The sequence below is a fragment of the Mugil cephalus genome, chromosome 18, assembly GCF_022458985.1.
Source record: "Mugil cephalus isolate CIBA_MC_2020 chromosome 18, CIBA_Mcephalus_1.1, whole genome shotgun sequence".
In the NCBI taxonomy this organism is placed as follows: Eukaryota; Metazoa; Chordata; class Actinopteri; order Mugiliformes; family Mugilidae; genus Mugil; species Mugil cephalus.
In genome coordinates this window covers 8,887,570-8,910,527 of record NC_061787.1, presented here as the reverse complement: position 1 = coordinate 8,910,527, position 22,958 = coordinate 8,887,570, and the positions used below count along the sequence as shown (strand labels likewise).

The window sequence follows — 22,958 nt, the reverse complement described above, 5'->3', positions numbered from 1 at the left end:
CCAGTAATAAACGTGCTTGAGTTTTCCTTTGACCAACTTGTCATGATTAATTTGTGCATTTGTGCATTTTCTTTTAAATCTCACATAACAGCAACAAAAGAAAGAGACTCACATGCTGCTTTACAAACTGGACGTTTGATGTTTGAAGTCAGATCGTCCGCACAGTTAAGCATTTCTGAAAGCGTGTGAGCTCAGCTTTGCTCAAGTATGTGATGGTCTAGACTTTTAAGGATATAAATGCGGCCTGTCATTAATATTTTAAAGTCTTATCAGCTCCGGGAGGCGTTTTCTTTCACGTCGTGACCTCCTCGAGGACTCAGTGAGCAGATGACAGGCGTTTTGAGTCAGGAGGGACAACCCTCTCTGACTCAAAACGCAAGCAGACTTTTAATTACACTCTCAAGAGACGTAACCTCGCGACCTTTCGGCATCACACCAGCACAAATAGAACGCACTGAATAATTCAGTTTCTTCACCCTGGTCAGTGCTGGACATTTTATTTTCAGTCAGCACTTAAAATCATTACCTCACCTGCATTTCACGAATCAGGTCAGTGTGTCAGGTGAAAACCTGTCGTTTTACTCCACAGCTAAACTGATATTGGACCTGTCTTATTAGCCTGAACTTTCTGCTCCCTGTCATCCCGCTCTGGTCACAGCTTCACCCACACTTTGGCATAAGTGCTGGATGAGCACATTTACCAGCATGAGAAATAGTCCTGTGTCTAGGAGCTGTCGCATCACATATTAGATCTCGCCAGAGCTCCGGCTAGTTGCATCACTTCATCCTTTCCGTTGAGATGAGGGAATAGACCCTGTATTTACTGAGGCACTGCTGCACAACTTTGTGCACAATATTGACTTTATCCCGGGCATTTCCTTCGCCTCATGTTAAATCAATGCATCATTGACTCCAGTCCTTCAGGAGGGTTAGTCAAACAGCAGCTCAGTTGCAGAAATGTAGTGTGATGGTCTGGAAGTCTGAGAACAATGAAAACAGACATAGTTGGTGTTCAGTAAAAAAAAAAAAAAAAGTTCAGATACATCTGGATATTTAAATTAGGGAAACAACTGATTGTGAGATTTGCATCGACGCCAGTTAGTCAGTTTTCTTGAAGAGTGCCTTGAATCTTCTCTTCCTCTTTATCCTTCATCTTCTGTCTTTTTTTAAGCACCTAATCCATAAGAGCCTCTGCAGTAAATGTTCCCATGCTTCAAAAACAAATAGAGAGCGAATGATGATTGAACGATTCTTGTATGAATGGAGTCGTTCAACTAAAAGGTTGGTGTAGAAGCACAAAAACAATCTGTCAGCTTTAATCTATCTATCTATCTATCTATCTATCTATCTATCTATCTATCTATCTATCTATCAGACTTGTTGTATAACCGCTCTCAAATTGTCTCCTGTGTTTTCTTCATCGTAGGTGCACTTCCCAGATGTGGAGCGAGTGGAGTGGCTAAACAAGGTAAAGAATTCAGCGGCTGTCTCTTGACATTTTTTGCCTGAGCGGAGCCCTCCTTTTTGCATTGCGAAAAATGAATGGGATGTCTGTGGCTCTCCCTCCCCACCCTCCCGTGTCTTCCCACTGGGACAGCGAACGCCGCCTCACTGCAGCACGTTCCACTTTAACATGCAGCCCTTTTACTGCATTAACCCTTGTGCATCCCCATAGCAACACCCGGGATGTACGTTTTTGAGTCCCTCTTCAGTATACATTAGGATGATCTAGCCGGAGGTATAAATATTTCATGGGCTGGTGCCCCTGCTTGATGTGCACGAGTCTGACAAGACTTTACTTAAGTGTGACAAGATTTTGAATATTTTAAAGTAATTTGTCATTTTCAGTGTACCAAGCACAGAATACAACCACCAAAAAGTCTACTAGTGCATACATGATTTTTTTTAAAATTATTATTATTTTTATTTAATTAACTTTATTGAAAAAGGTTGGACATACAAACAACTGTACATAGAACAGGAGGCAGGTGCTCCAATATACATGTATCATCAAAAATAAATAAATAAGTAAAGTAAGGTTGTTATTAGTAATGCCGGTAAACTTAAAGAAGTAGGAAGGATAATAGATAAATGAAAAGATAGAATGACAGGAAAGGTGAAAAAAAGGAAACGTACATTACTCTTCTTTGAAAAATCTCTCGTATATATCTATGGATGTGGTGCTTTTTTTAGTGTCAATTAGTGTAAGGGATTTCATGTGCTCTTTAAACTCATGCAAGAAACTTTTAAAGTTGGGTGGAGATTTGCAGTATTTGCATTTATGTTTGTGACATTTTTCTAGTGCATGCATGAACGTAGAGGGTATGCACTGACGTCACTGCCGCCTGGGCCACGCCCCCTTTATTTAATGTATCGGTAAATACCGTGAGACCGGGAAAAATGTGGACTATCAGATCAAATTAAGGACAATTGGACTCGACAATGATCCATACGAACTGGTATGGATTTGGAAAAGTGTTTTAATCTCCGTTTCAGTTAGTTTTAGGTCATTTCAGTTATGATAAGTGTAACTAAATAAAAGATGCTAACGCTAAGAGCTTTACTGAGAAGTAACGTTAGCCATATAATACTGTAGCCTGAGCCCGGACGTTAAAAGGATGACACGGAGTGTAAACAAGTATTAGTGATAAATAGTTATCTGACACAAACAGCTCTTCACATTTTTTTTAATTCATTTTACAACTTAGGTACTATGGAAGCTAACGCTGCTAATCTCCATGCTCAACTGTCACTTTTTGCCACTCGGTGACCGTAACCATGGAGACTTCGCTGGCTGTGACGTCACGTGCATACCCTCTCCGTGGCCTTTTAGAATAAGCGTATAATCGACCAATTCCTGCTACAGTTCCTGCTTCAATTTCTCTTCCTTTGTGCCCCCCAGACGGTGAAACAGATGTGGCCGTACATCTGCCAGTTTGTGGAAAAATTGTTCCACGAAATGATCGAGCCGGCGGTGAAGGAGTCCAACGCCCACCTCAGCACCTTCTGCTTCAGCAAGATCGACATGGGCGACAAAGTGAGCGTCTGCCGCGCACACTGGCCCATGTGTTATTTCAGATGTGACAAAACGGGCTAGTAGGAGCAGGTGCAGTGGTCAGCAGCGGCCTCGAACATACATGCTCGTCGCCTGCACATGTTCTGCTTTCGTAAATAGTTTCCATGCGGGGTCGGGAAGGGGGTCGACCTTGGGCTTTAGCCACGTGGTGGTGGGGGGGGGGGGGGGGGGGGGGGGCTGGGAGGGATGGAGGTGTCGGTGTAGTGTGGCCGTAATAGTTCTCTCCGTTACGTTGCAGCCACTGAGGATCAACGGGGTCAAGGTCTACTCAGAAAATGTGGATAAGCGTCAAATCATTATGGACCTGCAGATCAGGTGAGCCAACATTGAGTTTTTGAGATGTCACTGACTTTAAGTTTCGGACCTCTGTTAGAAGTGCAACACAAAATTAGTTGAAAATGTGATATTTTGACCTCTTTCCTTGTTGCTATAAGCAACTTGCATCCAGAATGAAAAAGGGCTCTATAATGAGAAAATGCCCTAATATTAATACACTGTCTAAAAGGGGGCAAAAAAAGATGCACAACACATATTTTCGATATCTGTAAAGGCCTGGAAACTCTTCTTCTGTTTAGAAAAATGTTAAAATGTCAGGAAACCCATAAAGAGGATTTCTAACAAGCCACACTTGTTTTTACGCCACTCAGCTTTGTTGGCAACACTGAGATCGACGTGGACATTAAACGCTTCTACTGCAGAGCCGGCATCAGAAGCATCCAGGTGAGGAGGATGTTGCATTTACATTTGATTTGTTTCACGTCTTCGCAGCAGTTCTTGGCGAGACTTGCACGGCGGCTGTCAGAAAATGAGCATGAAGCTCTGGATTTACTGTAATTCGACACCGTGACTCGTAAAGCTCTGTCCTGTAGGCTCTAATTTTAGGGACTTTTCCAGTCGAGGACAAACAACAGTTCTGAAGGTATTTGGCCAGCAGCTTTCTCTTTCCTTATAGTTAAGCGTTTTAATTATACAGTAACCTGTATTAATGTCTCTGTAGAGAAAGCTCTCTGGGATTTATTTTCATCATGCAGAAGTCAGGATTCAGTGGTGGAGGAATGTATCCGTACATGCTGATGAGGCTCTAATAATGAAGGGCACTGCCACACTAAGGCTGTGAATATGTGCCGCATTTGTAAACAGCTGTTATGAAAGGATCTTTTCGGTTTGAGGGTTCACAAGTTGCATGAGTCTAAATGTTGCCTTCCAGCAGTCACTCTCACCCACACACTCACACATCATTCACATATCAAATTTGCCCGATTCCATTGAGGTGAAATGGTTCCACAACGGTTCCTGTCTCTTGCCGTCTGTCGCTGTTTACAGAGTCACATTCAGTTTCATTTACTCAAAAACATCTAATCCACGACCATCTCAGTTCTCACCATCATCAGCCATCAAAGATCAGCTGGGACCTCAGGCTGATCTCTGTTTGGGGTTTTGTCTCGTTGGCTGCGTACATGCTTTACGTCCCCTTTCATGGGCTTCTGAAATGAGACCACTCCAACACTGCTTAACTTCACATTTTAACCCTACATCTAATAATAGATAAAACTTTCCCCTAGGGGAAACTTAGAGAGAATCCAGACAATAACAAAGCACCAGAAAGTCTTGCCTTTACTTTAAGTAATACCATTTTACTCAGATACATTACGGGACACATTGCATTGGTCTCCAATGGGGGGAGGACCAAATACTTTGAAGAAGCGGATTTTCTAGATAAAGAAATATGAAGAGAGACATAGAAAATCAGTCATAATATAAAAGAAAACACTGTCGGAGCAAAATCCCCAAATATAAATGACATGACATACACACAGACTTTAGTGTTTATTATAACATGTTATATGTGGACCGATGCCATGATTTATTCAGTGTGTCTAATGAACAGAATTTTAAAACAAATAGACTGCAAGGCAGTAAAAGGAATCGCAAGTGTCTGTGTGTTGTTCTTCTGTGTCCTTGGGACTTTGTTTATTGCCGCTGATGAGCAGAAAAGCAGCAGGGAAAAAAAAACAACCAGAAAACAATCCTGCTTCTTCCTTGGAGACAGAGTTCTGTCCCTGCAAGACATTTGTTGCTCACTGGCTGCATTACGTAACCCAGGCAGACCTATCTCCCCAGCTCATTATCAACTACTAATACATTAGTCCCTGTGTCTCGTTGCGGTGGTTTACATTACACAGAGCAGGTGCTTTTAACTCAGTAGTAACCTTTAGATTAGTGATGGCTTTGTGAGGAGTGTTGTTAAACACTGTTGCCATTTGTTCTACATTTAATACCTGTAGCTATGACGGAGGTCCCTTATTCCCAACAGCTACTGTGCATTAAAACGCTCTAAATAAGTCACATGCATCAATGTTTCATTTTTATACAATAGAGCCCGTTTAAAATATGTTTAGTTATATATTATGTTTTCCGATAATCATTTACTGGTGTATTTTACCTAAAACTTCAAGCCATTATTATTCAAGACAGTTTTATCAATACTACTATAAACATATATTAGTCAAGCTAGAAACAAGCATAACTAGCTTCATTAGGGTGCGCAGTATATCCCTGCTTAAAGTCCCTATGAAATAAAAAAATATATCTTTGTTTATATACCTCCTAGACATGAGTATCTAGTCCAACAGTGGTTAAAAACCCATTTTGACGGTTGGTATTCTTCATGGTATTTTAGAGTTTGTCAATTCCCAGAAAACATTGTCAAGAATTTGATGTGAACTTCCATTTAATTACTTTTACGTCCCTCCTTCCTCTTGGCCGTTCCTTTGCCAACAGCACTGCCAACTTTGATTCACAGCATGATCAAATATCAGTGGTTCATCTTCAGGTCATTGTGGCTTCGGAGTTTGTCATTTCATTGGCTGCATAAAAATGCTGATGACTCATCTTGCATTTTGGGGCGTGTACAAATTTTTCATCCAATGAAAAGCTTTCTCAGATTTTTATGCCGGCCCCTCTCCTTCGACGGCAGCACCACCTGCTTCGACCTGGTGCTCGAACGCATGTGGCTGGTAGTAGCTCAGGCAGCGTTTCCCACATTCATTTTGGTGCTGCCTTATTCCAAGTTCCATTTGCAAACTAGCTGATTGAATCGCACAGATGACAGACTTATCAGTTTTCTAGTGTTGAGTTTCAGAAAATACTGTCTGAGCCTGACCTTTCCTTGGCCACAGAAATAATGTGAAGTCTGAAATTGAAAGCAATTTAGCATTTAATATGAAGAACTGTATGCTAACATAGTTTATTGATATCAGTTTCCAGAGCTTCATTGGTTTCACTGTTGCTTTATTGGTATCAGGTTCTTTTCACAGTTTCAGGCGCAGTCCTACTTGGACAAGATTTTATGGCGGTCGTCAAAATAGAAACGTAGCCTCTAAACTAACGCGTTGGTGCTAGGATTTAAACATCCTCTGTTCTCTGAGCAGCTGTGTGGTGTCCGCGTGACACATCCAAAGCTCTTCCAACACCATAATCCTTGTAATTGTCTTAATATGTAATAGATAGACTAGCTTGTGATGGAGGGCAGTTGTGAAGTCAGGGAGTGATCAAGTTTCCAACCTGTCATGTGTTACCGCATCTAAAAAATGTCAAGGGCCAGCAGGGTGCGACTTTGCTTTAGGTGTCTGTTTGCGTAAGTGTGTTGCTCTTGTGTTTCCATAGATCCACGGTGTGCTGAGAGTGGTGATGGAGCCCCTGCTGGGCGACATGCCGCTTGTTGGAGCCCTGTCCCTTTTCTTCCTCAAGAAGCCCGTAAGTGCAAATGCTAATAATACAACAGAAGCTATAATGACACTGCAGCCAGAGTAAATGTGATATGTCGAGACCTGCACTGCATCCGGAAAGTATTCGCAGTGCTTCATTTTTTCTACACTTTAATTGAAGTCCGCCTGTAGTAAATTCAGTTGATTAGATATGATTTGAAAAGGCACACATGTGTCTATATAAGGCCCCACAATTGAGAGTGCATGTCAGAGCACAAACCAAGCGTGGAGTTAGTTGTCTTGAGGCACAAATCTGTGGAAGGGTACAGAAAGATTTCTGCTGCTTTAAAGATGTCAACGAGCACAGTGGTCTCCATCATCCGTGCATGGAAGAAGTTCGTAACTGCCCAGACTTTTCCTTATCTAGCCGGCCGTCTAAACTAAGCGATCTGGGGAGAAGGGCGCTAGTCAGGGCGGTGACCAAGAGCCTGATGACCTGATGAGAGTGTCCAGACAGACGCCACTCCTTAGTAAAAGGCACATGGCAGCCTGCCTGGATTTGGCCAAAAGGCACCTAAAGGAAGGACACTTAGACCATGAGAAACAAAAATCTCTGGTCTGATGAGACGAAGATTGAACTCTTTGTTGTGAATACCAGATGTCATGTTTGGAGGAAACCAGACGCTGCTCATCCCTACAGTTAAGCATGGTGGCAGCAGCATCATGCTACGGGGACGTCAGGGTAGAGGGAAAGATGAATACAGCATTACAGCTTCCTCTTGACCTCAGACTGGGACAAGGACCCTAAGCACACAGCCAAGATATCAAAGGAGTAACTTCAGGACAACTGTGAATGTCCCTGAGTGGCCAAACCAGAGCCCAGACTTGGATTCGATTGAATGTCTCCGGAGAGATCCGAAAATGGCTGTGCATCGACACTTCCCATCTGATCCGAAGGAGCCAAATATAGGTGCGCCAATCTTGTGGTATCATATTCAAAAAGACTTGAGGCTGTAATTGCTACCAATGTTGCATCAACAAAATATTGAACAAAGGTAACATAACTGTAACATAACAAAATGTGGAAAAAGTTAAGTGCTGTGAATACGTTCCCATGTGGATTTACTTGCATTTGTAGGGTGAAATAAAAAGCATCCAGTATCTGGGACCTGACCACACTACAACACATTCGGTTCTCTGACTATTAGTGCTCTGGACTGTTTGTGTTCTTTCTGTTCTTTAGCTACATTTTGCCAAGGTCTCCACCATTGTTCGGGTGTCTTGAACATCTTTTATACCCTACACTGGTTATCAGTCTATTTTATAGTCACATTGAATTTTGCATCTAACTCTACTGCTTCTTGGTTTTCTGCTTTATAAATCTACATAGCCTGTTAGACAGAAATACCAGACATAAAGTGGAGTTTAAACGGATAATTTTAGCCAGCTTCTTGCATTTTAGAGCCCTAATGTCCAGTTAAATGTGAATATATTTTCCTTAGCTGCCATTGCTATTGACCGTCGTGCAAAGAGTAAACAATCTTCATCACTTTGATTTCAGATTGTCAGCTGCTTGCACAGCCTATAAATTCCATCAATCTCCCCGTCTCAATCTCCCCTCTGCAGAGCAGAAAAAACGTTTGACCGATTTATACCAAATGGGAGGACCCGGTGGAACTATAGCAGAGCTTTAAATAGTCGCAGATCAAGCCAGACCTACTTTGGCAGATTTCTTTACCCCGGGCGCTCAGCTAAAGCTCAAGGTGGAGATATTACTGTAGGAGGCTGAAGGAAGAAGCAGCTCTAGCCTGTAAATCTTGGTCTCACGTGTAAACACACAGAATCTTTATCATCGCATTATTCTTCCAGCCTGTAGATGAGGAACATCACATTAATTTACAGGGAGAAAGACCCGATTAATTACTAAAGCAATTTCCTACTGGTAAAAAAAAACAAAAACGAAGAAAAATCCATTCCACAGACTTCTTTTCCCTGAACCATACAAGGCTGGAAACAGAGCGCCAAATAAAACAGTGATATTTCCAGACCATAAGAGGTCTTGGCTATGTCTGGACTGTATGATCGCTCTAGTGCGACTCAGTGCAGCGTAAATAAAGTGATGCCACACATTCTGCAGTGAGATCTCCAGAGAGATTTTACCGCTTCACTAGAGTGAACAAACAGTTTCATAATTTATATAGTCGCGGATGTGCCTGAGTCCTGCAGTCAAGGATATCTAATATGTCTGCAACGTGACTATTATCATTAATTGTATATGTTATTTAATGGATTTAGATTTAGAGGGATTCAGTTTATTTCTAAATGTACGATATCAGCTAATCCTAAAATAACGACAAAAATTGTGTTTAAAAGACCAAAAATAATAATCTAAATAATTTACTCTTTTGGAACTGACTAATGTTTAGTTAATTAGTTAATTAGTGGATGGTTGCTCGGTTTTCATTGCCTTTTATGCTTTATATACCGATTTTCTGGACAGGAAACACAATTTGCAAATCTTGAACTGAACTTAGAGGAAGCAGCAGTTAGCTTAGCTTAGCATAACGTCTGGAAACTTACTCCAGGAAGTAGCTTTGTTTTCTGCATTGGAGTTAAGCAGTCCAGGTAAAATGCAAATGAGCCAACAGCAAAAACAAAACAACAACAAAAAACAAAACAAAACAGCAAGAGCAGCACACTTTTTTTTACACTTTTTTTTATCTCATAATTCTGCAATAGCTTGAAGACATTAAACTAATGAATCACAGAATCCAGGAAATCCCCACATTTTTTTGCCAACTGGTTTTCTTCAGCACGCCCTCGCTACTCACGTACAGCAGCAGTAGTCTTTTGACCACTCCTTGCTCCTTGCATGTAATAAACAGGCAGTGCTGTGTCCTTACACACTACCCCCCCCCCACAACATAATTCACAGTCCTGCAGTCCCACTCTCTTCCCTGCAGTGCCTGGTGCACCTGCTGCAGCGTAAGCAGCTCGGGCAGGAAAGTAGGGTGGGAAAGGCTCATTAAGAAAACACAACTCCCTCCGCTCTGAGGCGGGAGCAGATTAAAGCCCACCGAGAGACAGGATCTGCAGCGCGGGTCTCAGATGATGCAATCCACACTGGCCCTTTTGATTCCTTTCAACTTGTCGTTTCTTATCCAAATTTGACCGGCCGCTAAGATTTTCTGAGAAAGCGAACGCACTGAAACTTGCACCGTCCCCGATCTCATTATCCCGAAAGCTAATGAGACCCCAGATAGCTTCTGCTGCTTTTATAAATATTTCAGTAACCGTTTCCATTCCAGGATCTGTGTTTTCTCTGCTCTTTTAAAGTGCAGCTAATTGTGCAAACAATAGTTTAACACATACTGTAGAACGTGATAAGCTAAGCTAAATGGAAAATATTCCTAAAGTCGTGAAGTACAAAGTTAGAGAAGTTCATTACGTTAATATGCAGGGAATACTCTTTTTCCCTAATATAGTCTGTGACATTGTAAATTATTTTCAAAACAGACCAACAGAACCCACAGAACATTTGATTTATAGACTGTATGTGAGGCTGGAGCGTGTGGGGCTCTCTTTGATCCTGCCGTTATTATTAAGTGAATTTCTTGGCCAGAATACAAGAGGCTAAGTGGTAAATGTAGTACAGGGGCCAAAAACACTAAAGTTAAGTGGATCCATTTTCTGCTCTTGCAGTCTTACATACTGTATGGGCGTACTCACCTGTTCTCTGTTCTTTCAGCTTGTCGACATAAACTGGACCGGACTCAGCAATATACTGGACATTCCTGGGCTCAAGTAAGTCGCTTCAGATTAGATTTGTGCGTGGGGGGAATATTTGAAATGAAACCTGGGGTTTCGGAGAAGGTAATACAAGAAGTATGTAGTAGAGTTTCAGGAAACTTGACATGTGACATTTCGCATCATTTTCATCTGAGTTTTTGCGGTGTGCCCTGTACCGACTGCACTGGTCGGACCCGTGTCGCAGTGTTTTCAGCCAAAACTTGAATCGCTGGTAAACAAGTCAGAGAGAACACTCTGTGTGACTGTTGATTGAAGAGTAACAAATCAACAAAGTCCAGAGGGCACACACCGTGCTTGTTGGTGAATTGAACATTCAAATAGAAACAGAAACAGAAATGTCAGTCATCTAGAATGAAGTGTAAACCAACTGATCAGCATGATTCAGGAGACTCCAACTCTATACAAACGGCTTGTAGCTCTTTTCCTAGACTCCCAATGTATATTTTTATTTTTGCAGACAGATACAGACTACTGCCACCAGCTGGCATGAAGAGCTCTTTTCTTTTACGCAGGCGTTGAACCTAGATGCCGACTGGCCGTTTGTTGTAGCATTTGCATGGGCTACTTTTTGTCCACAGTCTGTTTTCATTGCCAGTAATTGTTTGATGTGGGTTGTTGGTATCTTTACTTACTTAATTCAGTAGTTTTTATATGGATTAATGGAAGGGCAGACTAACTTTTAAGTTCACTTATTGATTTTTATGGCTTTAAAACAAATAATAATAATACACGCATTACTACATATCAAAATTCATTGGGTGTATTTTCATTTGTCCAGTGTCTGTTGTATCTTGTTCTGATACATAGATACAGATACATAAAGCTTTACTAATCCCCGAAGGGCAATTTAGTTTCTACAGCCCACACAACAATTATACATAGCAGGAGTAGCATGATGTGACCTGGGTTTAAGCAAAACTACAGTTTGTCTCTATTGGTTTGGGTCATTTCATGAAACAGAAATTCAGTTCTTAAAATAACATGGACAAACCTCCAAACCACTTGGCAATTGTTCACAAAAGAGTTGAATTTCTCATTCATATCATCAAATTGCAAATGTCTCAGTACATCTTTGCAAATGATTAAGTGCAGGTAGCCTACATTTAGCACAACAAATGAATAGAGTTGTTGTTAGTCAGCTGTTAGTCTAAAGTGATTGTTGATTCCATAATACCATGAATACCATATATTAACTTCTTGGAACATTTGATAAAGTGATAAATTGACAGTCAGGTGAAACTAGAACTTGACTACCAAAATCAGAGCCCTGCTTTATGTGTGTGAATGAAAATTGATGTCAAAACTACCGTAAAATACTATTTTAATTTTTCCAGTTTTATGTACAATTTGTATGTTTGAACATGTTGACAGTGTTTACACAATGCCAAAGGGACAATGCATTTTTGGGGCCCCTGACTATTTATATGAGCATGAGTGAACAGTTTTGGGAAAGATATCAGCTTTTGCAGGTGAACGATGGCGTTGTGCTGAACCACCCACGTTCAGAGTGTTGAGAACGTCCGGTCTGTTTCAAGAAATGAGCCAAAGCAATTGAGATGGATATTTTGCATTTTGGGGTATTTGATTATTTAAATGAGAAAGGAATTCAGTTTTGAAGCATGAGCGAACAGTTTGGGGAGAGATATGAGCTTTTGGAAGTGAGCTACGGCTTTGTGCTGAAGAGTGTTTTGCCAAATGATCCTTGAATTTTGAGAATGTAATTTTTGCTTCAAGGAATGAGCCAAACCAATGAAGAAAAACTGTAATATTAAGCAGAAAGCGGAGGACATAGTAATAAAGGAGAATACCTTTTTTTTTAAAGAGAGGATAAAATCAGAGAAAAATAAAAATCTGATTAAAAAATCTGATAGAGCACCCCAGAATAAAAACTAATATGTGCTTATTACCAACACATCTTAATAATTAAAAAATAAATAATTAAATAAGAAAGTGCCATTTCTGGTACTGTTTGATTGTGAGATCAGATTTTTCTTTTTCTGTTGCGCTGAGTTCAGTTATGATTATGAGTATTTCTTTATGTTTGTAACCCCCAGTGTCTTTGCTGTACATGTTATCATCCGTAGCAAAATAATGTTTAATAATCGAACTGGGCTTAAACAAGTTTATGAATCGTTTACTCATTCCCGCTTATTTCATCTGGCTTTGACTATTGACTGTCTTCTCCCCTCGGGTCATTGTGGGCTGAGTAGAGAGTAAATGAGAGGCAATTAGGAGTATTCAGCTACCCAACACAATTACTTGCTGCTGTCTTAAGTAATTCATACATTACTCACAGCCTGAATGAAGCGGGACATGCATCAAGGCAGCTTCTTGTTACAAGATCCTGCTGCTGTGGACAGACATGTTGACTCAGCGGACACTCTCCTCAGCCCTTCTGTTAAGTGCTCTTTGGGGATGAAATGGATCCATGGAGCGTCTGGGTTGGGGTTGATGTTTTGGACGGAGGGGTGGGGCGGGGAAAGCGCAGGAAACGAGGGGTAAGTTGGCGTAACCAAGGCCACGATGGTGAAATCATAGCTGCAGCTACACAGTTTTTTAAATGCCGAGACAGGCAAGCAGAATCAGCTGCCTACTCTAAGGCTCGCCCAGCTTCATAAACCCTCTCCTTATTATTGTGTAACATGTTTACTTATATATTGCAATATGTACTTCTTGATCTGAATCAAAACAGCCTGAAACTATGTTAGCTGCTCTGTTAGACTGTACAATCCCTCTGCTCCAGGATGTGGAAAAGGCCAAGTTACACTTTCCAAATCTACTAGTGATCATCTTACTTTTGGCATTTAGTTGGAAACGGTGCTAAAAGTACCGCAGAGGCCCATAACAATGTCATAAGATTAATGGTGAGAAGTTTCATGCCCTGAATTTGCCAGATTAACTGGCAGGTTATCTCTAAATTCACAACTATGCATCCTTCAAGTGACTTCATTTCATCACGAAGTCCTCTTAGTGCCAAAAAGTCGGGTATAATTCAAACAAAACGTCCTCCAGTGGGGTTCATGAGTATCTGAGGGTTTCCATGGCACGTCATCAGTGCATCATAAATCCAGAAGTCGCCATGTTGGAGGCGCTCGGCAAAGTAAACAAAGCACATGGACAGAAGTAGATCGTGGAAAATGGTGAATTGTCACCGTGATTTTGGCTGTACCAATCGGGCAGACCACCAGACTGCCAAAAGTCATTACAAATCAGAGAGAAGAATGCGAAAAATCACAGTAAAAGAGGCGCTTGCGGTTAGCGAAGCTAAACCAGGATCTACCAGACACAAGTCTGGGCAAGATCTGAACAATTAGTTTGACCCATTTCTTCCCAGATAATTGAAATGTTAACTCTTAACTAAATTTTTAGTGTAATAATAATAATATAATTTATATCAAGCTGACACATGTGGCATTATTGAGTTATATCTGATCCTGACTACTCTTAATAGTCTGCTACAGTAGCAACACCATTCTTAAGAGCTAAAATCTGCTGTATTTCTCATTGTATTCCAGGTAAAAAGTCAGACCTTTGTCCAAAGGGTGACCCAGATTGGGTGAAATCTGTTAGAATGACAGGTCAGCAAAGATCACCCAAGCTTGATTATTACATTATTATCAGTACACTAGAGAATTTGTTCAGCTGCTGCCAGCCTTTCAATTGCCTCTAGATCCTGGTTTAACTTTGTTAACCACAAGCGCCTACTTTCCTCTGATAACGTTTGTCATTTTTCTCCCTGATGTGTAATAACTTTTGGCAGTCTATAAAATTTCAAATGTTTTTCATGGTCTGCCCGATTGGTACAGTCGAACACATTCAGCGTTTTCCACGATCTGCTTCAGTCCGTGTGCTTTGTTTACGTGCCGAGCGCCTCCAACATGGCAACTTCTGGATTGATGACGCGCCGTGAAAACCCTCTATACTGCTAAATGTCCTAGGGATTATTCACATACACGCCCCTCTTCTGTAGAAATCAATTCATTCAGTCATCCTCACGGTGATATTTTGCCAGATAAGTGAAAATCTGTACATATCTAATAACTGTACAAGTGGAAAAGCCAAGGGATTAAACTAAATTCATTAGTATTGGACTTCTAGGGGCCGCGAGTGCCAATAAAACATTTCATCACAATCCATCTTTTGTATTTTTCACCGCAAATGTTTCCTCAGTAACAAGCAGCACCTGAAAGTCAGCCTGCGCTTCAGCAGCGGCAATTAACCTTAGCTACGGATGGGCCTAGTAAAGTTTTATAGCTGTACAGCACTTTGTGTTATGGATTGTCAAGAACAGCTGCTTCTTGTCATCACTGCTCAACAAAGTTAATGCTTTAATGTCTATACTATATGTACAAACATGGCAAGATACACCGATCAGGCATAACATTATGACCACCTTCCTAATATTGCTCCTCCAAAACAGTTGTGACTCATTAGAGAATGGATGTGGACCTTCTGAGGGGGTCCTGTGGCAACAAGATGTTGTTAGTGGGTGGCCTTTGAAGGGAGGAGTCTCTGTGGATCATCCCACGGATACTTGATCAGTTTGGGAGGCCAGGTCAACACCTTGTGCTGTTTTTCATGTTTTTTAAGTTGTTTTATTTGTGTGTGTCATGCGGCATCTTGCTGGGGATGGCTGCTGCCATTAAAGAGTGCTCACTGCTATAGGGTGGGGGTGTCTGGTCAGTTCTAGGTGGGTGGTACACGTCTAAGCAACATCCACATGAAGGCCAGGTTTTAAAGTTTCCCAGCAGAACATTGAATTATAACAACATGTTATTTTCTTCTCCTGTCAGTGGTTTTAATGTTGTGGCTGATTGGTTTGAATCACTATACAGTCTCCCCCTTATTAGTTTGCGCACACACACAAGCTGGTACGCTGCACGGAGGTGTTCTGGTGTTTATATGCCAGGGGAGCCACAAGAATGCCACAATAACTGCTGATGCAGCAGGAGTCCCTTTACACCCTGAGCTCTCTGCTGGAGAAACGCTCCAGGACTGATCTGTCTCCCACCAGAGGATCGTAATGTCTCTGCCTGCTACTTCTTAGGAAAATAGGCTGGGGATTGATCAAATTAATGTTTCTTCCCGGCAACACAAATGCAGGCAGCTCAGTTGACTGTACTTCATCTGTCTGCGATGCTTCAGTGTTACGTTTATGTTTTTGAAGGCATTGTTATTAGTTTTTTTGGTCAGAAATTACCAATTCTTTTAGGAATTTCCAATACACAAGATAATGCATACTATACATAGCAAGGCTGTAATTAATATGAAATAAAGGCCACATCCTTAAGCATTAGAGCAGATTCCCAACCTTGACTGTTTTGATATTTTGCTCTGAAATGTCAAATAGCCGCTGGTCAGCTATCATTTGCTTACATCTGTGTGGTCTGACATTTAGCAGCTAGCTCTCCTTACTCGTTAGCATTTCAGCGTTTTGCTTGATCAATACATAGTGGTTAGAAAAAGCCCAGTGCATTGTGTGGACGTTGCAGTCACAGCCTTAATAATGGGCCTGTGTTTGGATTTAGTCCGTGTTTGACCAATCTGCTGTCAGGTCTACGGTGAGGAGGAAATTAGTGGGCGTTGTTAAGTGGTATTGAGCCAAGTAATGATGGAAATTACAATGCGCACTGCCTTGGAAAACCAGAGGGAGTGTTAAACAACAGCTATGTAGACAACCTAGATACACAGGAAAGTATGTCTGATCATTTGCTTTGCTTAGCAACATCAGTTTATTTATTTTTTTACATTTAATATTTATTTAATCGTGATTAGATTTAGATATTGATTTATTTATGTGGCAGAACAAACTAAATTACTATTAGCTATTATAAGCAACACAATTTATTTTTCAATTACGGGAAAACGGAGCAAAGCTTTTAGGTTTAAGTGTCACCAGCTAGCCCCATTAGCCAGTGTGTGAAAAAGAGCAACGGTTTGCTTTTCTTCCCTTGTTTCCATTTTAGAGTCAGATTTAGAGTCAGCTTTGTTCAGATACACCATGTAGGTGACTGTGTTTCTTATTCTTGACTTTGTTACTCAAGTAATCGCTGCCTTAAGTGGATCTTTAGGTAGTTAAGGCAGCACCTCTGGTGCACAAGAACATTACGTGTTGAGGAAAATGAAAACATAAACAACACACGTTTGTAAAATTTATAACACCAATTACACACGTAACAGCTTACTGTAAATTTCTGCGCCGGTGGACAGTTAGAAAGCATTGGTGGAGCTGTACGTCGGGTGCTGTCCATTAGGAAATATCCACTATTTCAGGCTGGATATTTATACCGAGTTTGTCGCACTGTGTTTCCCGCAGCCCATTTTGTAGATTTTTAATGAGCGTGATTGGAGTCCTGGAATCACCCCAGAGTCAGTTCGGGGCTCGCTTCCAGTCTGGCAACGTCTTTCATTAGGTTGGCCACAGTATGACATGTGGACACTCGCTCTGTAATAAGAGCCGTTTGTCTTCGAGGGACAAGCAGAGCAATAACAAAGCGTGATGTAAATTCCATCTTTTTCTAGCCTTGATTGCAATTTTCCAGCTGTGCCCTGGCAGCGTGATGAATACAGGAAAGCTAGATGGTAATGTCATTCGGTGGCCTCACTGTCTCTGCTATTGTCGTGCAGCGAAGGATCATTCGTGGCTCAGACAGACATTCAGGTGTTTGCTGGCTAGCAGCGGCAGCGACATGCTTGAACACCCTCCAATTTTCCTACCATCTCAGATGTAAAGCAGAAATGTAGTGTACTAAGCTGAGATTAAATGGGAATATTTATAACTCAAGGGCACCCTTACTGTCTTCTCAATTATTAATTGCTTCATTCTGTTTTTCTTCCTTTCTCCCTCCTGTCCTTACAGCGGCTTCTCTGACAGCCTGATACAAGACATTATCTACAGTTATTTGGTTTTACCCAACCGTGTAACGATCCCTCTGGTGGGGGACGTGGAGCTGGCCAAGCTACGCTTCCCAATGCCAAAGGTACTAATGCAGTTTTCAAATGCAGCCACTATAGCACGGGCTTGTTTTTAATATGCCGATGGGTTAGTTCTTACGCAGACTTCTTCATCTGGGAGTTTGTGGTTACTAGATCAAAGCTCTCCATAGTCTCAAATCTTATGGGATGATGTTGTCAGATGTATTCTTTGAAGTCTTTTGATATAAAATGAAGTGTCTCTCAGCACTGAAACAGTGCGCAGCAAAAAAGCATGTCAAGGCTGTGTCGCTAGGCCTCGTACCCATGGCAACCAGATAGGAGTTCTCCGTGCAGTTCATTGCAAACACTGCCCTCATTATGGGTACACTGTTTTATTGGGTTTAAGTTATTCTATCAAATAAACAAACGTTTCTTCCAATTTGAACATTTTTTGCAGACACAAATTATAAATGAATTAATCGGTAAAATAATTTACCTTAATGCTGACTGTTAAGTTGATGTTTATGATATTGATGCTTTATCAACAGTGGGAAACTTGTTATGCCATTAAAGAAATGTATTGAAACATTTCAATAAATCAAATTACCATATTTATATCTTCAGATCTAGACCATTGGTCTTCAACAGTGGGTCCGCGACCCCTAGGGGTCAGTGAAGGTACTGCAGGGGGTTCGCAAAACTTTTAGTTGATCGGACATTTTTTATACGTTTTTTTTTTCCTTTTTTAATTTTCCCCTAGAATTTTCTGGCACGGCCGCCCTACTGTTGCATGTTTGAAATAAAAAAATAACATTTGTGTATTACTTGAACAGGTTAATATTGAATGCAAAATGATTCTAATAATAATGTATATTTATAAATAGAACTAGGCCAAGTGTATCATAGAACACATATAGCAGGTGTGTCCCTACTTAATCTCTCTCTCTCTCTAGTTTTAGTAAAAGTTTTACAGTCCAGGAAGTATATGTAAATTCCTTAAAGGCACTGCACTACTTAGTACTACTCAACCACAGTAATAAAGCACAGTTCTCTCTTACATTTCCCATATAAAACCCAGTACTGTAGGTTACATCGCATCTTATCGGCTTCGTTATGTCCTCAAAGTGTCAGAGGCTGCTATTTCAGTACTGTCCTCCTTACCGCTGCGCTTTGAATGTCTCCACAGGGGGTCCTGAGGATCCACTTCCTGGAGGCTCAGGACCTGGAGGGGAAAGATAAATTTTTGGGAGGGCTCATCAAGGGCAAGTCTGACCCCTACGGCATCCTGCAGGTCGGCAACCAGCTGTTCCACAGCAAGACGATTAAGGAGAGCCTTCACCCCAAGTGGAACGAAGTTTACGAGGTGACGAGTCTGAGAGTGGAGGGCGACGTTCCGCTTGTTGTTAACATCAGCTGTGTTTTCCCTCTTGCATCAACAAGTATTATATATATTGACTGGTCGTGCCGCTTTGAACAAGCGTCAACATGCTCTTGTGTTCACCAGGCGCTGGTTTACGAGCACTCGGGGCAACATCTTGAGATCGAGCTGTTTGATGAAGATCCAGATAAAGATGATTTTCTAGGAAGGTGAGTGTCTCTCACTTCCCTTTAACCTGTTGTGTTCTTTTTTTTTTTTTTTTCACAAAGCAAGGTCTGTTGCACCCAAGCAATGTGACTGATAGGTATGGTGTGTGTAGTCAAGACTGTGGTTCGTCTAGTATGAGTCTATCTTTGCTTTGCTATTAATGAAACAGTCACTGGCTCAAGGGCAAATTTGATTGATTTCGCTCCAAGGCCGAACCACTACACTGCTATTAGCACAAAGAATCAGTCAATATTTGCCCCCCCCGTTCAGATTAATTGGTGTGATTCTGGTGACTGTTTGACGTCCCGGTCTCAGTAATTATTTGTCGTTATTTTCAGCCTGATGATTGATATGACCGAGCTGCACAAAGAGCAGAAGGTTGATGAGGTAAGACGCTTCCTCTGCCATTCTTATCCATTAAATCCGTTAAATTAGACTGCGTTCATAGGTCTTATAGTAACAGGTTGACATTTTGTGAGATATGCTGCTCATTTGCTTTCGTGTCAGGAGCGAATGAGTTGTTGCTGCCGTTCTCGTGTCTGTCTGCTCGCTTTGACGCCGACGGGCTTAGCTTTGCAAAAAAAAACTAGAAACAAAGGGAAACAGCTGGCATGGCTCCATGCAGGGGTGACAAATTCAACCTACCAGCAGCTCCCAAAGCTCACTGATTTATACGTTATATATCTTGTGTCAGCAACAATGAAACCGTATTAGACTTAGCAACCTTATTGTAACACTCAAGGAAATTACTCTGTATTTTTTTAATTCGATTTAATTTAAATTAAAGAGATAAAAGTTAAGAGATAAGGTTTTATTTGTCACATTGTAATGTATTGCAATGTATTTTAGTAGCCAGTAGTAAAAATCAAAAAAGTGTTAATACCACATAGCTATATAACAGATATAATGTGTGATATCATTTATTAACTAAGCTTTATAGCAAGATGTGTTTATGCTAACTCAGCAAACCAGCTTAAAACCTCCACACGGTCTAAAGTTACATTTGTGCCTGTGCGTCGTCCCTGCACCAGAAATACGTGATACCTGATAGGTCTGAAATGCATTTCTTCGTCCTCATCTCTCATTCACCAAACATTCACCTCCATTCGATCTTGTACAAACTCAAAACTCAAATGCAGGGATTTCATTAAAAGTAAAAGCTGCGCAGTTTTTTTTTTGTTTTTTTTTAGCTCCAACTCAATGATCCACTCATCTCCAGACTCTTTAGTTTGTACTGCTCAGCTTTACATTAAACAAACCTAATTTCATGTCAAAGTTTAACAGATGTTTTCTCTCTGTGACTTACGAAAACTTAACTTCAAAGTTTTGTGACACTGTTGCAGTGGTTTGATTTGGAAGAAGCTCCGACTGGAAAACTCCACTTGAAGCTGGAGTGGCTGTCTCTGCTCTCCACTCCTGAGAAACTGGACCAGGTAAGACCACGGACAACAAACCTCCTCGCTTGAACGAAACATCGGTTTCTGTTCGTTCGCCACGAATAATGGAATCACATGTTTCTCTGTCGTGGCCCTTGTTTCTTGTGCTTCTCGTACAACCAGGTGCTGCGAAGTGTGCGCGCAGACAGAAGCCTGGCCAACGACGGGCTGTCGTCAGCGCTGCTGGTCGTCTATCTGGACTCAGCCAAGAACCTCCCGGTAAGAGGTGATGAGTTTGCCGTTGTTCCGATGGGCTGAAATATAACAGTAGGGTCACGCAGGCTTCTTCTCCACCCAGAACACACACTGCATTGATCAACTCTGAACCAGTTTAATAAGGTGTTGTTTAAGGAAGGATTATTGGTCGGTGTTTGGGAACACTTCACGTTCCACTTACTGTATCTCAGTGTTTATTCTTCGTGCTTTGAGTGGCTTCACCAGTTTGCATTCCATGTTTCCAGATTTCATTTTCATGCTCTACAAGAGAATTTAGGTCAACAAAGTTCAGTCAGTTTTTTTTGAGTGTGTGCCAGTTTCCAAAAACGAAATTAGAACAGTGAAACTTGCTCATTTTTTCCCTCTTCATTCTCTTCCCTCTTCACCCACAAGAGCGTCTTCACGGGCAGCTTAGGCTGTGGGAACTTGAGCGAAAGGAAAGCGTCCGGCCTAGTCTTTTGCGAGAGCAATACCTCCGAGTATAGAACGATATGTGTGAGTCCGGCGGTACTTCTGCATCTTCGTAGCGTTAGCGTTAGCGGTGTGCAGTGATTTGAGCTGAGCAATAACAGTAAAGCATGTGTTAGCTGCACGATTTTATTGCTGGATCTAATGAAAACGTCCGATAACCATTAACGGGAAGCAGACATTAGGAAGCAGACCAGTTAGTCTGTAGATACATATTCTGCTAAATTTGGAGCTTAGTTCGAGGATGAAGTAGAAAATCCCTGCAGCTGCTTATTATCCGTCAGTATTAGTGAACTGTTGAGTGTGGCTGTTTAGGTCTGGAAAGTCGGCAGCTTGTTAAAAAGTCACACAGTGTCTTAAACTAGATCCTCCGTGTCTTCCCTGTAGGGAATACCCTCATTATTCTCATCTGTGTTTTCATTGTTAGCACACACCAATGTCAGCACCCAACAACATCACCCCCCACCCACACACACACACACACACACAAACGACTCCTTTTTATTTATTTGTCATCCACACGCTTCATGTTTCAGTACAAATTTCCCTCATAGTCTTGTTGTCTCGTGCTTCCTTACCATAACGAGTCCTTCCCTTCCTACTAACTGTGGGTGTGATTTTCTCCCCCAAAACTCCTTGTGGCTTAAAGAGCAACCTGTCAGACTTCACCTATGACGGGTTGAAGCAAGTCTCAGTCTTTAAGGCCCTGAAGGTAATGTGGGATGAACGGCCTGCATGCACGGATCACACCTTGTCGTCTCACCTGTGCCGGCCCTTACGTGCACCGTCCGTGATCGTGATGTGTCTCCGGCGGAGAGTCGTGCATGAAAGTGGATGATCGCATTGAGTGTTTGTGTGCCTTGATTGATCTGTACGCTCCGTTCTCCTCCTGAGCAATACGCCGCTGTCGTGTTTCCCGACTAACGGCCGTGCATGCGGAAGTGTGGTGTGAGCATTTCTACAGTGGGGAGAAAGCTTTGCAGCCAATTTCGTGCTCACGGCGTAACGACTGTCAGGTGGATGCTACGTGTACCCGTTCGCAGTGTGAGGGAAGTGAGTAGGCTTTTCAACTTGCAGAACAGCCCGGTTTGGTCGGTACCATGTGGGCTACAGGGTATGCTAATCAAGATCACAGCGGAATCAACTATCAGGAATTAAGGATAAGAACTATGCGCACGTCAAACCAGAATTTCCACATTTCTTGTCATGCTGGAGTGTAAACACACTGGCACAGTGTAAATTCTAAGTAATGCATGATAGTGCAAGGAAAAATCAACTGATTGCTGCGGCCATGTTTTTAGTAGGAGTCAGGCAAACTGGTGACAAAGCTGTGCATGGTACAGGTGTTCATAACAAAGATTGGCTCGAGTTTACACGTGTTTGGAAATCAGCTGGTGTCTAGTTGCAGTTTGCATGAGTCGCTTAATATTTCCAGGAAGCTCCAGGCCTCCTTCACACGGCGGCACTCCCTCTGTGCCACTCGCGTCTGACATTCAGCGAAGCTCACTGCCGCGTTGTGTGTCGCTTTTATTCGGCGTAAAAGGGCCGAAAAGGAGTGCATATGCCACAAATGTTTGCCCCCTAGTAGCTGGTCTTTGTCATCCTCACTGCAGCGCTGGATGCCAGCAGGGTGACAGATTGCGTCTCTGCCTTTTATGTCCTCGTAAATGAATTCCAACCTGCTGTGACTCAGGCGGCGTTCAGTGAGTTGGGCCACAGTTTTCAGTTTTGTTCCCGTTCACAAC

At 41.8% G+C, this 22,958-nt stretch overlaps 1 protein-coding gene across 3 annotated transcripts in view; it reads left to right on the top strand.

The window, feature by feature from the left end:
• Positions 1 to 22,958, top strand: part of esyt2b (extended synaptotagmin-like protein 2b) — a 35,162-nt gene that overhangs the window by 2,586 nt on the left and 9,618 nt on the right. Inside the window, exons 2-14 of one of the 3 annotated variants that reach the window (XM_047568792.1) lie at positions 1,427 to 1,468; positions 2,903 to 3,037; positions 3,315 to 3,391; positions 3,724 to 3,796; positions 6,743 to 6,832; positions 10,532 to 10,587; positions 17,453 to 17,573; positions 18,695 to 18,871; positions 19,013 to 19,095; positions 19,432 to 19,480; positions 20,437 to 20,526; positions 20,653 to 20,748; positions 21,863 to 21,925. In XM_047568792.1, the coding sequence (XP_047424748.1) occupies positions 1,427 to 1,468; positions 2,903 to 3,037; positions 3,315 to 3,391; positions 3,724 to 3,796; positions 6,743 to 6,832; positions 10,532 to 10,587; positions 17,453 to 17,573; positions 18,695 to 18,871; positions 19,013 to 19,095; positions 19,432 to 19,480; positions 20,437 to 20,526; positions 20,653 to 20,748; positions 21,863 to 21,925 (1,152 nt within the window). Of the gene's footprint in view, positions 1 to 1,426; positions 1,469 to 2,902; positions 3,038 to 3,314; positions 3,392 to 3,723; positions 3,797 to 6,742; positions 6,833 to 10,531; positions 10,588 to 17,452; positions 17,574 to 18,694; positions 18,872 to 19,012; positions 19,096 to 19,431; positions 19,481 to 20,436; positions 20,527 to 20,652; positions 20,749 to 21,138; positions 21,241 to 21,862; positions 21,926 to 22,958 lie in introns of all 3 variants that reach the window. The other 2 variants (XM_047568791.1, XM_047568793.1) reach the window with 2 other exon arrangements.